Source organism: Grammomys surdaster, unplaced genomic scaffold, assembly GCF_004785775.1.
Source record: "Grammomys surdaster isolate TR1022 unplaced genomic scaffold, NIH_TR_1.0 165, whole genome shotgun sequence".
In the NCBI taxonomy this organism is placed as follows: domain Eukaryota; kingdom Metazoa; phylum Chordata; class Mammalia; order Rodentia; family Muridae; genus Grammomys; species Grammomys surdaster.
The window spans coordinates 9,362,972-9,374,917 of NW_021604613.1; the positions used below are offsets into that span (position 1 = coordinate 9,362,972).

Sequence of the window (11,946 nt, forward strand, 5' to 3'; positions counted from 1 at the left end):
ACACACATACACATGCACACATAAATACACACACATGGACACATACATACACACATACACATGCACATATAAATACACACACATGCACACATACACATGCACACATACATACACACCACACGCACATGGACATGTGCGCACACACACATGCACACACACTCTAGAGAATCTGGTAGAACAAAGGAAAGAGGATTACCTCCAAAAAACTGCTACTGTTAGAAGCTTAACATATTTTGTTGTACCTTCTTCTCTCTCTCTCCCTCCTTTCTTCCCTCCCTCTTTCCTTTCTCCCTTCCCTCCTTCCCTCCCTCCCTCCCTCCTTCCTTCCTTCCTCCCCTCCTTCTCTTCCTCTGTCCTTTTCTCATTTTGCATATAAGTGGTTCATGAGCACAGCACAGTCTGTCTCATCTCCCATGGAGCACTGCACTGCAGGTCCCTGTTGTTTTCCAGGCTCACTCATGGCCTTTCCCACTTCTTCCTTTCCCGCTTCTTTCCGACATTTTCTCTACAAGGTGACTTGGGATGCAGATCTAACAAACATCTCTTGTTTAAAATTCTTGTTTAAAAGAAAAGGGACTTCGGAAAAAGAAAAAAAGAAAAGGGACTGACACTATTAGTGTCTTTCTTGATGCAGTGTCAAAATACCAGACAAAAGCAAATTTGGGCCTGGCTGCTTTTGTCTCACGTTTGAGGGTACAGTTTTGTCATGATGAGGAAAAGACCATTGAGCCCACAGTTGAGAAACAGAATAGTGAATGTTGGTGATCAGCTCACTTTCTGCCTTTTGTTTTAGTTTAGGACTCAGCCCAAGGATGGAAGGACTCACTTTCAGGGTGAGTCTGCACCTTAAGGTTTCATTTCATTGCTCTGAAGAGACATCATGATTATGACAACTCTTATTGGGGCTGGCTTACAGTTTCAGAGGTTCAATCCATTATGGTAGGAAACATGGCAGCATGCAGGTGCTAGAGAAGCCAAGAGTTCTACATCTTGATCCACAGCAGCAGAAGGAGACTGTGTCCACACTGGGCATAGCTTGAGCATATATGACCTCAAAGCCCACCTCCACAGTGACACACTTCCTCCAACAAGGCCACACCCACTCCAAGGCCCCACCTCCTACAAGTGCTAGGTAACCTAGTCTAGATAATTCCTCACAGGCATGCCTAGAAGATTGCCTCCTAGATAATGCTAAATCATGCTGCATCCATTAAGATACATGCGAAGCTCAAGTGACAGGCCTGTTGACTTTAGGATATCTCAGCATTGTTCCTTTCCACTGCCAGTGTTTTAATGCAAACAAAAGAATTAGGTTAGGAATGTAGGTTGGTGTCTTGGTTTCCATTGCTGTGAAGAGACACCATGATCACAATAACTCTTAAAAAGGACAACATTTTTAATTGGGGCTGGCTTACAGTTCAGAGTTCAGTCCATTATCCTCATGGCAGGAAGCATGGGAGCATGCAGGCAGACATGGTGCTTGAGAGGTAGCTGAGAGTTCTGTATCCAGATTGACAGGCAGCAGAGACAAACACTGGGCCTGGCTTGAGCAATTGAAACCCCAAAGCCCACCCCCAATGACACACTTCCTCCAACAAGGCCATACCCACTCCAATAAGACCATACCTCCTAGTGCTACTCCATAAAGCATTCAACTCCAGTCTATGGGGTGTGTGTGTGTGGGGGGGGTTGCACATTCTTACTCAAACCACCACAGCTAGTGTGGCCATAATATGGAACACTGAAAGACAGCTACCCTGTGATCCAACCATCCCACTCCTGGGTAAGGCTGGACGAATGATGTCAGGATGTTAATGAACATCTGCAGTCCATGCTCACTGCCCTGCTTTTCACAAGACCCGTGAGTGGAAACATCCTGACCATGCATCGCCTGGTGAGTGGATAAGGGGGACGACACTTTTCCACTTGCCACTGGTGCTCAGGGGAACAAGCCAGGCTCAGAATGACAGAAACCACACTCTTAGACACAGAGAACGTGGGAAGTTCATCTCATAGGAATTACAAGAAGACCGGTGTCTACCAGAAGCTTGAGAGAGTGGGGGTGGGGTGGGGAAAGGATGGGGGAAGGTTAACCAATGGATACAAGCTACAGGGTAGAAAGTTCTGGTCTTCTGTGGCCCTGTTGGGTGACTGTGTAGACTAGATTTCAAAATGGATTTCAATGTTTTCACCATAAACAAGTGATAAATATTTGAAAAAAGTAGGCATGCTAACTTGATTTAAAAATTATACAGTGCATATGTGCATTGAAACATCAAATTACACACACACACACACACACACACTCACTTTAAAATTTTTATGCATCGGACACCGGAGAGATGACTCAGTGAGTAAGAGCACTTGCTGCTCTTGCAGAGGACCAGGGTTTGGCTCCTATGTGGTTGGTCTCATGTGGTGGCTCACAACTGTCTGTAACTCTAGTTCCAAGGATGCCTTCTTCTGGCTTTCCTGGCACCAAGCATGCACATACACACATGCACACAAAACACTCATACGCATAAAAGAAATAAACGAGTCTTTTAAAAATTGATGTACCACTTAAAAATTAATTTAAATGAAAATGCATCCACACTGCAAAAACCAAACCAGCCAGAAACACCGTCTGTCTTCTAGGGGCCAATCTCTCTGTTTTTCTCTTAAACAACAGAACTTTCTCCACCAACCTCCTGCAGTGTTTGAGCTTGTGGTATCGACACAGAAAGCATTTCCAGCCTCCTTTGGGAGTGGATGTGGACAGATGGAACAGTTCAGATCAAAGCGACATGAGAAGACATAACTGCCTGAGAAAGTCATTGCCCGAGGCGCAAATCTGGAATTCCAACTTCCTGTATCTCAGTGGCTGAGCATTGTACCAACTGGCTGAGGAGCATAGAGTCTACAGGGGAGAGACCAATTCTGATGGCGGCAAGGCTGATCCAGGTCATGAAGCCCCACCCCACCCCGCCTCATCCTGAGTGCCTGCCCACCTTTAGGTGTTACAGGACTCATCTCCTCTGTGGAATTTGAAGCTTACGGGATACTTTGTTCATTTCTGTTGCGTGTGCCATGGTGTCCGTGCAGAAGACATGTAGGCTTGGTACTCTCCCTTTACTTTATGGATTTCAGGGACAGAATTCAAGCTGTCAGATTTGGCAGCAGATGCCTTTACCCCTAAGCCACCTTGCCGGCCATCTAAACTGTCTGTTGTTGGCACAGCTTAGTAAGTAGTTATTTACTAATTACCAGTTAACATGAGAAAATGTTCTTGATAACTAATGCTGTTCACTTGATTTCCTCCAACTTTATGGTTATGAAAAGTTCCAAACACGCAGAAAATGTAAAAGAGAATTGATTCCCAATGCCCCCCCTCCACTTAATTAAATAATTGTTTCTTCTAGGTGTGTGTAAGTTTTGGAATATCAAAACTGACTGGTAAACCACATTTCTGTATTACAGCTGATGGCCATTTTAGTTGGAGAAAATACAGGACCACTTGGTGTTCCTGGATTTTTCTCCTGTCTCTTTATCATTAGCAGAATTTAACGATCTGTTGTTGAAAGAAAAGCATTTCTGTGAAAGTGATTACAACCTCTCATACTGCCAGGCATGGCGCCGGACATTTGGATATGTTCTCAAAGCAAAGCCTGAGAGCTCTGTGGTCTGTGCTAATATTGTTCGAATTTGATAAAGGAATGGATGCCTGGAGGGGCCTCAGGTGCTGTCTGTGTTCCTCCTACCTCAAGCCCTCAGAGCTCTTCAGTCAGCTGTCAGCTCCTGAGCTCTGTGACTGTGGGCTCCTATTCTCTCTGAGCTTGTGGAAACAAGATGCTAAAGATTAAAAAAAACAAATTTTAGCCGGGTGGTGGTGGTAGCTCACGCCTTTAATCCCAGCACTTGGGAGGCAGAGGCAGGCGGATTTCTGAGTTCGAGGCCAGCCTGGTCTACAGAGTGAGTTCCAGGACAGCCAGGACTACACAGAGAAACCCTGTCTCGAAAAAAACAAAAAACCAAAAACAAACAAACCAAAAAACAAAACAAAAACAAAAAAATATATTTTAAAACTATGTTTCTGTGCATATGTGTACATGTGTTTGCAGAGTCCAGAAGAAGAGGTCAGATTCCACAGCTAGAGTTACAGGTAGTATGAGCTGTCCAGAGCTGTGCTGGAGACTGAGCCTGCATCCTCTGGAAGAGCAGCCAGTGCTTCTAACCATCGAGGCATTGCCTCATGCCCAGAAACCAAAGACTTTAAATGGCCCTTTGTTTCTTATAAATGATATGGGCAGAAATTTTTAAAAACTGAAATAGTCATTTTAAGATAAATTTTAAAAATCTATGAGTTTTACTTAACTTTTCAAAAGAAACAAAAATTTAACAAGAAAAATCTCAGAAGAAAAACATTAAAGTAAAATTTAGCTGATGGAGGTCAAAAATCCTTATTTTGTTTGCTTGTTTTGCTTTGTTTTGTTTTTGAGCCAGGTTTGATGCAGGCCAGAGTAGCCTTGAACTCCTGATCCTCCTGCCTCCATCCACCAAGGTCTGGGATTAGAGGTCTACACTCCAGCTTTTGATCAGAATCCCGCACCCCCTCCAGCAGAGCTATCATTTCTTGGACTCTATTAGGAGGCGTCTGTCCAAAATAAGACAATAAAAATAGGATTGAGAACAGAAAGAAGAACTGAACATAGTGGAACCTCATGCAGGAAAAGAGGCTAACCATTGCACCTTGCTTCCGAAGAATCCTGTGCCCCAAGGACAGGCTTCATGAGGAATAGAGCATGGAAAATGTAATCTGTCATTTATAAAGCAAACATTCTTCTGAAATTTTCTTTCTTTTACTTAATCTTTTTAAACTTATATATATGTGTGGTTTGCTTGCATGTGTGTCTGGTCCCCTTGTGTGTGCACTACCTAGGGAGACCAGAAGAGGGCATAGTATTCCCCAGGGACTGGAGTTACAGATGGATGTGAGCTGCTATGTGGGTGCTGGGAACTGGAATTTAACCCAAGTCCTCTCTAAGAGCAGCTAGCACTCTTACCCTCTGAACCATCTCTCTAGCCCCTCTTTTATTTATTAAAGATGGGATCTCATTCTGTTTCTTAGGCTAGTCTCAAGCTCCCAGGCTCAAATGATTCTACTGTCTCTGTCTTTTGCAGTAGCTGGGAGGTGTTGAAGACTTGGATCCTTATATGTTGGGTTTTGGTTTTACTTTGATCTGATAGTAACTGTGCCCTGGTTCTTTCCTTTTGGACTAAAAAGTATTTAACTCAATTTTATGTTACTAGAGTTCAAGCCAAGAGTCTGGATATTTTAAAGAGACAGTGAGGCCAGATGTGTGGTGTAGGCCTTTAGTCCCAGCACTCAGGAAGCAGAGGCAGTGGATCTTTGAGTTTGAGGCCAGCCTGGTCTACATAGTGAGTCCCTGGACAGCCAGTGCTATGTAGCAAGACTCTATATAAGAGAGAGAGAGAGAGCTGGACTGTTGTGGCACATGCCTTTAATCCCAGCACTTGGGAGGCAGAGGCAGGCGGATTTCTGAGTTCGAGGCCAGCCTGGTCTACAGAGTGAGTTCCAGGACAGCCAGGGCTACACAGAGAAACCCTATCTTGAAAAACAAAACAAACAAACAAACAAACAAACAAAAAAAACAAAAAGAGAAAGAGAGAGAGAGCGAGAGAGCGAGAGAGACAGAGAGAGACAGAGAGAGAGAGAAAAAGAGAGGACTTAAACATTATGTGTATAGATGTTTTGTATGTCTGTGTATCATCTGAAGACCTAGGGCCTGAGGAGGCAGAAGAGAGAATCAGATTCTCTGGTACTGGAGTTATAAATGGTTGCTAACAACCATGAGGGTGCTGGGAATTGAATCTGGGTCCTCTGGAAAAAAAGTCAGTGCTCTTAGGTGCTGAGCCATCTCTCCAGCCCCAGAAATATTGAACTTCTAAGTTAGATAATTTATTTTTTGTTTTTGTTTGTTTGTTTGTTTTGAGACAAGGTCTCACTATATAGCCTTGACTGTCCTGGAACTTACTCTGTAGCCCAGGCTGGGCTCAAGCTTACCCGCCTGCCTCCTGAATGCTGGGATTAAAGGGGTATGCATGCCATTACATCTGGCTATATGGTGAGATTTTCTTATACTGTGGGATTTTTTAAAGTTCTGTTATATTTTATATTGTGATATTACTATTAATATGATCTGGAGGACAAGCAAGAAGGGAAAGGTTATGGTTTAAAGTGACATGTTTGTGTGTCAAAATTGACAAGGAGTAGGGTGTCATGGGTAGCTTCAGTAGCAACTTGAGACAACTGGGGAGAGGGACTTTCAACTGAGGACTTGCCTTCATGGGACTGGCCTGTGGGTGGTCTGTGAGGGAATTTCCTTAATTGTTAATGGATGTGGGAGGGCCAGTCCATGTGGGAGGGGCCATTACTGGGCATGTGACCTGTATCATGTAAGGAAGGCAGATGAGCAAGCCAGAGGGAGCCAGCCAGTGTTTGTCCATGGTCTCTACTTCAGACCCTACTTCTGGGTTCCTCTTTGAGCTCCTGCAGGAACTTCTCCCAGTGATGGGCTGTGTCACTTACATGTAAGCCACATAAACACTTTCTTCCCCTCAGTTGGTTTTGGTTAGTAGTTTTTCCCCACAGAAACAGAAAGCAAAGCAGGACACTAGGACTACAGGCCCCTGCCACAATGCCCAGTGTGGAATTTTATTTTATTTATGTGTGTGTGTATGTACATGTGCAGACTGCGTATATGCCACAGCAGTTAAGTAAAGGTCAGAGGACAACTCTTGGGAGTCAGTTCTCTTCTCAGACCATGTGTGTCCTGGGAAATCAAACACATATGGTCTGTCAGGCTTAGAAGTAAGCACCTTTACTTGCTAAACCACTTCACTGGGCCTGGGAATTTTTTTGTAAAGTGCCTAAACTGTAAAACTGACATTTGGTATACATTTCTATGGGCTTTAACAAACCCAGATTTAACAAACACTACAGCAGTTCCATCATCTCCCGGTCTTTCCTGTACATCCTCCTGTTGCACGGTTCACTTAATCCAGGCTGTGATGTAAACGGAATGATACAGTGTAACCTTTGGATACTGGCTCCTTTCACTCAGCCTAACACCCGAGAGATCCATCCAAGTTACTGTTCGCATCTGTAGCTCATTTCTTATTTCTGAGTAGTACTTAATTGCAAGACTGTACTATCATTGTTTATTGAAGACAGGCTTTCTCCTGCTTTGGGCAATTATGACTAGGATAACGATAAATATTTGTGTATACTCTGTATGCACACACATTTGTGGATACAGGTGTGTTTCTCTAACATAAATACCCAGGAGTGGATTGCTGAGCCATACGTGTGCATTTAAAGTCACAAGAAGTGGCCTGATCGTCTTCTGGACTGCTGGGCTGCTTGCACCCCCCCGCAGTGATGACTGCTTTCCTTGCCCGCTAATCTCGACAGTTCTTGGTTATTGTCTGATTTCAAAGTTTAGCTTTTGTAATATGTGGATGGTGGCATCTCGTCATGAGCTACATTTACACTTTTATAACTAATGATTAAAGCATCTTTTTGTGTATTTATTTCTTGTGCATATATCCTCACTGATAACTGTGCTGCTTTCTTACTGTTGATATTTGAGATTCTTTATGTATTCTCAATACAGCCCATTGTTACTGATGTGATATCTAAGGACTTTGTGGTCTGTGGCTTATCTTTTTATTCTTTTAGTGGTATAAGTCACATGGCCCAGGCTTTTAATTTTGATGAAATCTAGTTTATCAACTTTGCTTTTTCCGAGACAGGGTTTCTCTTTGTAGCTCTGGCTGTCCTGGAACTCACTCTCTGTAGATCAAGCTGTCCTCAGACTCACAGAGGTCTGCTTCTGAGTGCTGGGATTAAAGATGTGCACCACCACGACTGGCTAATTTATCACCTTCTAATAAATCATGGTTTTGCTATTATATCTGAGATCTATCCTAACTTCATGGACAGTCCCCCCTAATGTCTATTCTAAACACCTTCTAGTTTTACTAATATAAATAATTTCTGATGCCTTAAAGAAATGGGGTGCAGGTCAATTCACAGATGTGTGTGTGTGGCTGAAGTGGCAGGTGCTCCCAGCACTCCTGTGGGAGGGGCAGGAGGGTGAGCATTTCAAGGTTTGAGACTGATGGCTTGACCATTCTGGATGATGAGATGCTCCTACTGTGTGTTAGCATTTTGTCTAAGCTGCACACCAGTTACCTGGCAACGACCAGGTATGCTCCACCCCACAGTTACCTGGCAATAGCCAGTATGCCTGACTCTCTATAAAAGGGACTGCTTGTCCCCTCTGCTCTCTCTTGGTCTGTCCCCTCACCCCTTCCCCCTTCTCTCTCCAGTCTAGATATAGATATGGATAGATATAGATATAGATATAGATATAGATATAGATATAGATAGAGATAGAGATAGAGATAGAGATAGAGATAGAGATGATACAGATATAGATGATATAGATATAGATATAGATGATATAGATATAGATATACGCAACTTCACATCCCCCATTATTACCCAGAAGCCTTGTCTTCTTTTTCATTTTTTCTCTTTATCATTTGGGATTGAATCTAGCGCCTCATGCACTCTAGGTGAATGCTCTACCACTGAGATCTACCCTCAGCTCTAGAATTTCAAGTTGAAGACGTAGTCTAAGAAACTGCTATCAATTCTAAGTAGAAAGGCTGTGAGGTAGCAGACTTGGGCTCAGATACAACTGTACAGTCTCTGTTAATCCCACGGGGGCTGCGAGGAGCGAATGAGCATGGCCCTTCCTAAGAACTTGAGGAGCATCTGGAGAATGTTCAAATTCTCAACAGAATACTCCATAATGAGCTTATGAGCCATGGTCACCCTCCCTGCAGTGGGGGACACTGCTCACAAGTGAGTCATAGATGGTGACTCCTCTCCCGCCTCCACCTTCCAGTCCACTTCCCTACTTCTCAGCCTACTTATGTATGTAGCCAGTCAGCTCCAAAGTTAACACAGCATGGCTAAATTGCATACACTATGGGCGTGTGAGGGTCCTATAATAAGTTGGGCATTATCAATACAGTTTTCCTTCAGTCAAAGAACATTGTTCTAGCTTCTAAACCACAAGAGTAAGGAACCCCATGCTCAATATCCCACCTCAGTAAAAAGCAGGACAGCCAGGCATGGGGGTGCATGCCTTTAATCCTAGAACTCAGGAAGCAGAGGCAGGTCAGTCTCTCTGAGCTCAAGTCCAGCCTGGTCTACAAAGTGAGTTTAAAACCAGCCTGGTCTATAAAGTGAGTTCCAGGACAGCCAGGGCTACAGGGCTACACAGAAAGACCCTGTCTAACGTCCTCCCCCATTAAAAAATAAAAGGCTGGGCAATGTCAGCTTGAGACTCTATTGAGACAATACAGATGTGCTGCGTGTTGTCAGAGGTCAAGATAACCAAAACTGTGCATATTTTTGCAAACTCAGGCACTTTGGGTTCACAAAACTTAGAAAAACAATGGAGGAAACCCCCTTTCTCTCTACTCTAGGATTGGCAGCTGAGGCTGGGAACTACAGTGGCAATGGACAGGTTAGCAGCACGGATTTATTTTGTATGCACACGGGGATTTTGTAGAAAAGAAAAAACAGTCTAGGAGATGGCTTGGTGCAGAAGACTGAGGTTAGCACAGCTTTTTGAGAGGGTAACTCGGGAGCAAGTGCCCAGGAGGAAAGCAAAGCTTCCGGGGATAGTGAGGGAGCAGGTTAGTTCACTAAGGTTTGTTTTTGCAGATTCAAGTCAGCGAGAATAGTTTCCAATTGTCAGTCTCTCTATATATACCTCTATAAGGCCATTCTATGGTAGAAAAAAGGGCACACTGAGAAACTTCCTGGGTCTGCTTTCTTAGTTCCCTGCAGCTCAAAATGGTTCTTATGCCCACATGCCGTGTGTTGGGACAGCATATTTTAATAGCCTTTGGGACTGAGTCATCCTTTCTTTTTAAAAACGACTAAAATTTTTATTTTTATTATTACTTGGTGTATGTAGTATGTGTATGTGCGAGTACAGGCTCACGCAGGCCAATGGCATATGTGTGGGGGTCAGAGGACAATTTGGGGGTCAGTTTCCTCTTTCTACAGTGGGTTTTGGGGGAACCAGTTGACTTCTTTTTTGCATTCTTCTTGGTTTTTTTTTTTTTGTTGTTGTTTTTTTTTTTGTTTTTTTTGTTTTTTTTTTGTTTTTTTTGTTTTTCGAGGCAGGGTTTCTCTGTGTAGTCCTGGCTGTCCTGGCACTCACTCTACTCATTCTATAGACCAGGCTGGCCTTGAACTCAGAAATCCACCTGCCCCTGCCTCCCAAGTTTTTGCATTCTCCTTTAGGAGACTGTTTCCATGCTGAGTCTGTGTGTCCTGTCCTGTACTCATTTTTAGGATGATAGAGCGGGCTTGAGGGTTAGACACTTTGCTATCATGTCTTACTCATAACGTCAACATTGGTGATTTTTACTCACTTCTGGGGTCTGAGCAGCTGAATTCCACGTAACTGGCCTTTGGAGAAATACGACCTGCTTGGTAGCCAAATTCCCTTCACTGAAAGTTAAAATAGTAACATTAGTATTTGTGAATTGGAAATTTTCTTTTAAACCTACAGAATTTTTAATTACTTTTTAAAGTTAGGAGACCAATAAATGGATTTCATTACAGTATTTTCACATTCATGTGTCTTTATACTTTGTTCTAATGAATTCATAATTTTCTCCATATTTACTAGGCTGGCCCACATATATCCTTTGTGGAGTAACCTTCTGATCCCAACATAATTATGAAATATGGCTCTATAAATTGCACCGAAAAGAACAAAAAGAAAAAAGCCTATTAAAAAATTAATTGGTGTAGGGGAGGGGCATCAGAGAGATCACTCCATGGTTTAGAGCACGTGTGGCTCTTCCAGAGGATCTGGGTTCGATTCTCAACACCCACATGGTGGCTCACTGTGGCTGTAACTTCAGTTCCAGGGGATCCAATGCCATCTTTTGGTTCCCATTGGCATCATGGTGCACAGACAAATATGCAGGCTACACATCCAGACACACAAAAATTAACTAAATAGGAAGTTGGAGGATTGACTCAGTGGTTAAGGGTGGACTCCGCTGCAGGTGGAGAGGGCGGAGCAGTTAGAAGCACTGGCTGCTTTTCCTGAGAATCCCTTCAATTCCCAACCCTGACATGACATCTTACAACTGCCTGTAACTTCAGTTCTAGAAGATCGGATGCCCTCTTCTGGCCTCCGAGGGCATGCATGTACATGATACACATACATGCAGGGAAAACACACATCTTAAAATAAGTCTGAAAGACTTTTTAAAAAGGGGAGGTCATCTTGCAGAGGACCTGAGTTCATCTCTCAGCACCCATCATCAGGTGGCTAAAAATCACCTGTTCCTCCAGCCTGAAGGGATCTGGTGTCTTCTCTCCTCAATGGGCACTTGCACACATGTGGCATTCATTCACACAGACTTATATGTACATATAGATAAGATAAAAAATTTTAAAGTAATTCAAAACTCTTTTAAAACAGTATAGTTATTATAACCCCCAGACACCCCCCATCTCAAAATTTATCAATATAATTTTGTGAAACCAGTTTTAGAACATTATCTTTATATTTTTGCTTCTTCTCTGGTTCTTCTCAGCATCTGCCTGCCTTTTTCCATACTGTGACCACTGTGTATTTATATTTCCTTGTATTCCTTGTGTATGTGATGGAAGTTTTAATGAATGTCTAGGATCTTTAAAGATTGAAGACTCCAGAATATACTGTTTTCTGTTACGTTTTAGAGACTAAGTTTCTTGCTAGTTCTAAGTCATGCTGTTTTAATAATATATACATACACACATATATATTATCATCTGTTTATATGTGAGTATGTGCA

General features: G+C 43.0%; 1 protein-coding gene across 3 annotated transcripts in view; it reads right to left on the reverse strand.

Annotated features, from left to right (window-relative positions):
* Rftn2 (raftlin family member 2) overlaps positions 1–11,946 on the reverse strand; it is a 54,097-nt gene that overhangs the window by 4,655 nt on the left and 37,496 nt on the right. For all 3 annotated transcript variants that reach the window (XM_028765681.1, XM_028765680.1, XM_028765678.1), the window contains exon 8: positions 10,525–10,603. In XM_028765681.1, coding sequence (XP_028621514.1) covers positions 10,525–10,603 — 79 coding nt within the window. The remainder of the gene's footprint in view (positions 1–10,524; positions 10,604–11,946) is intronic.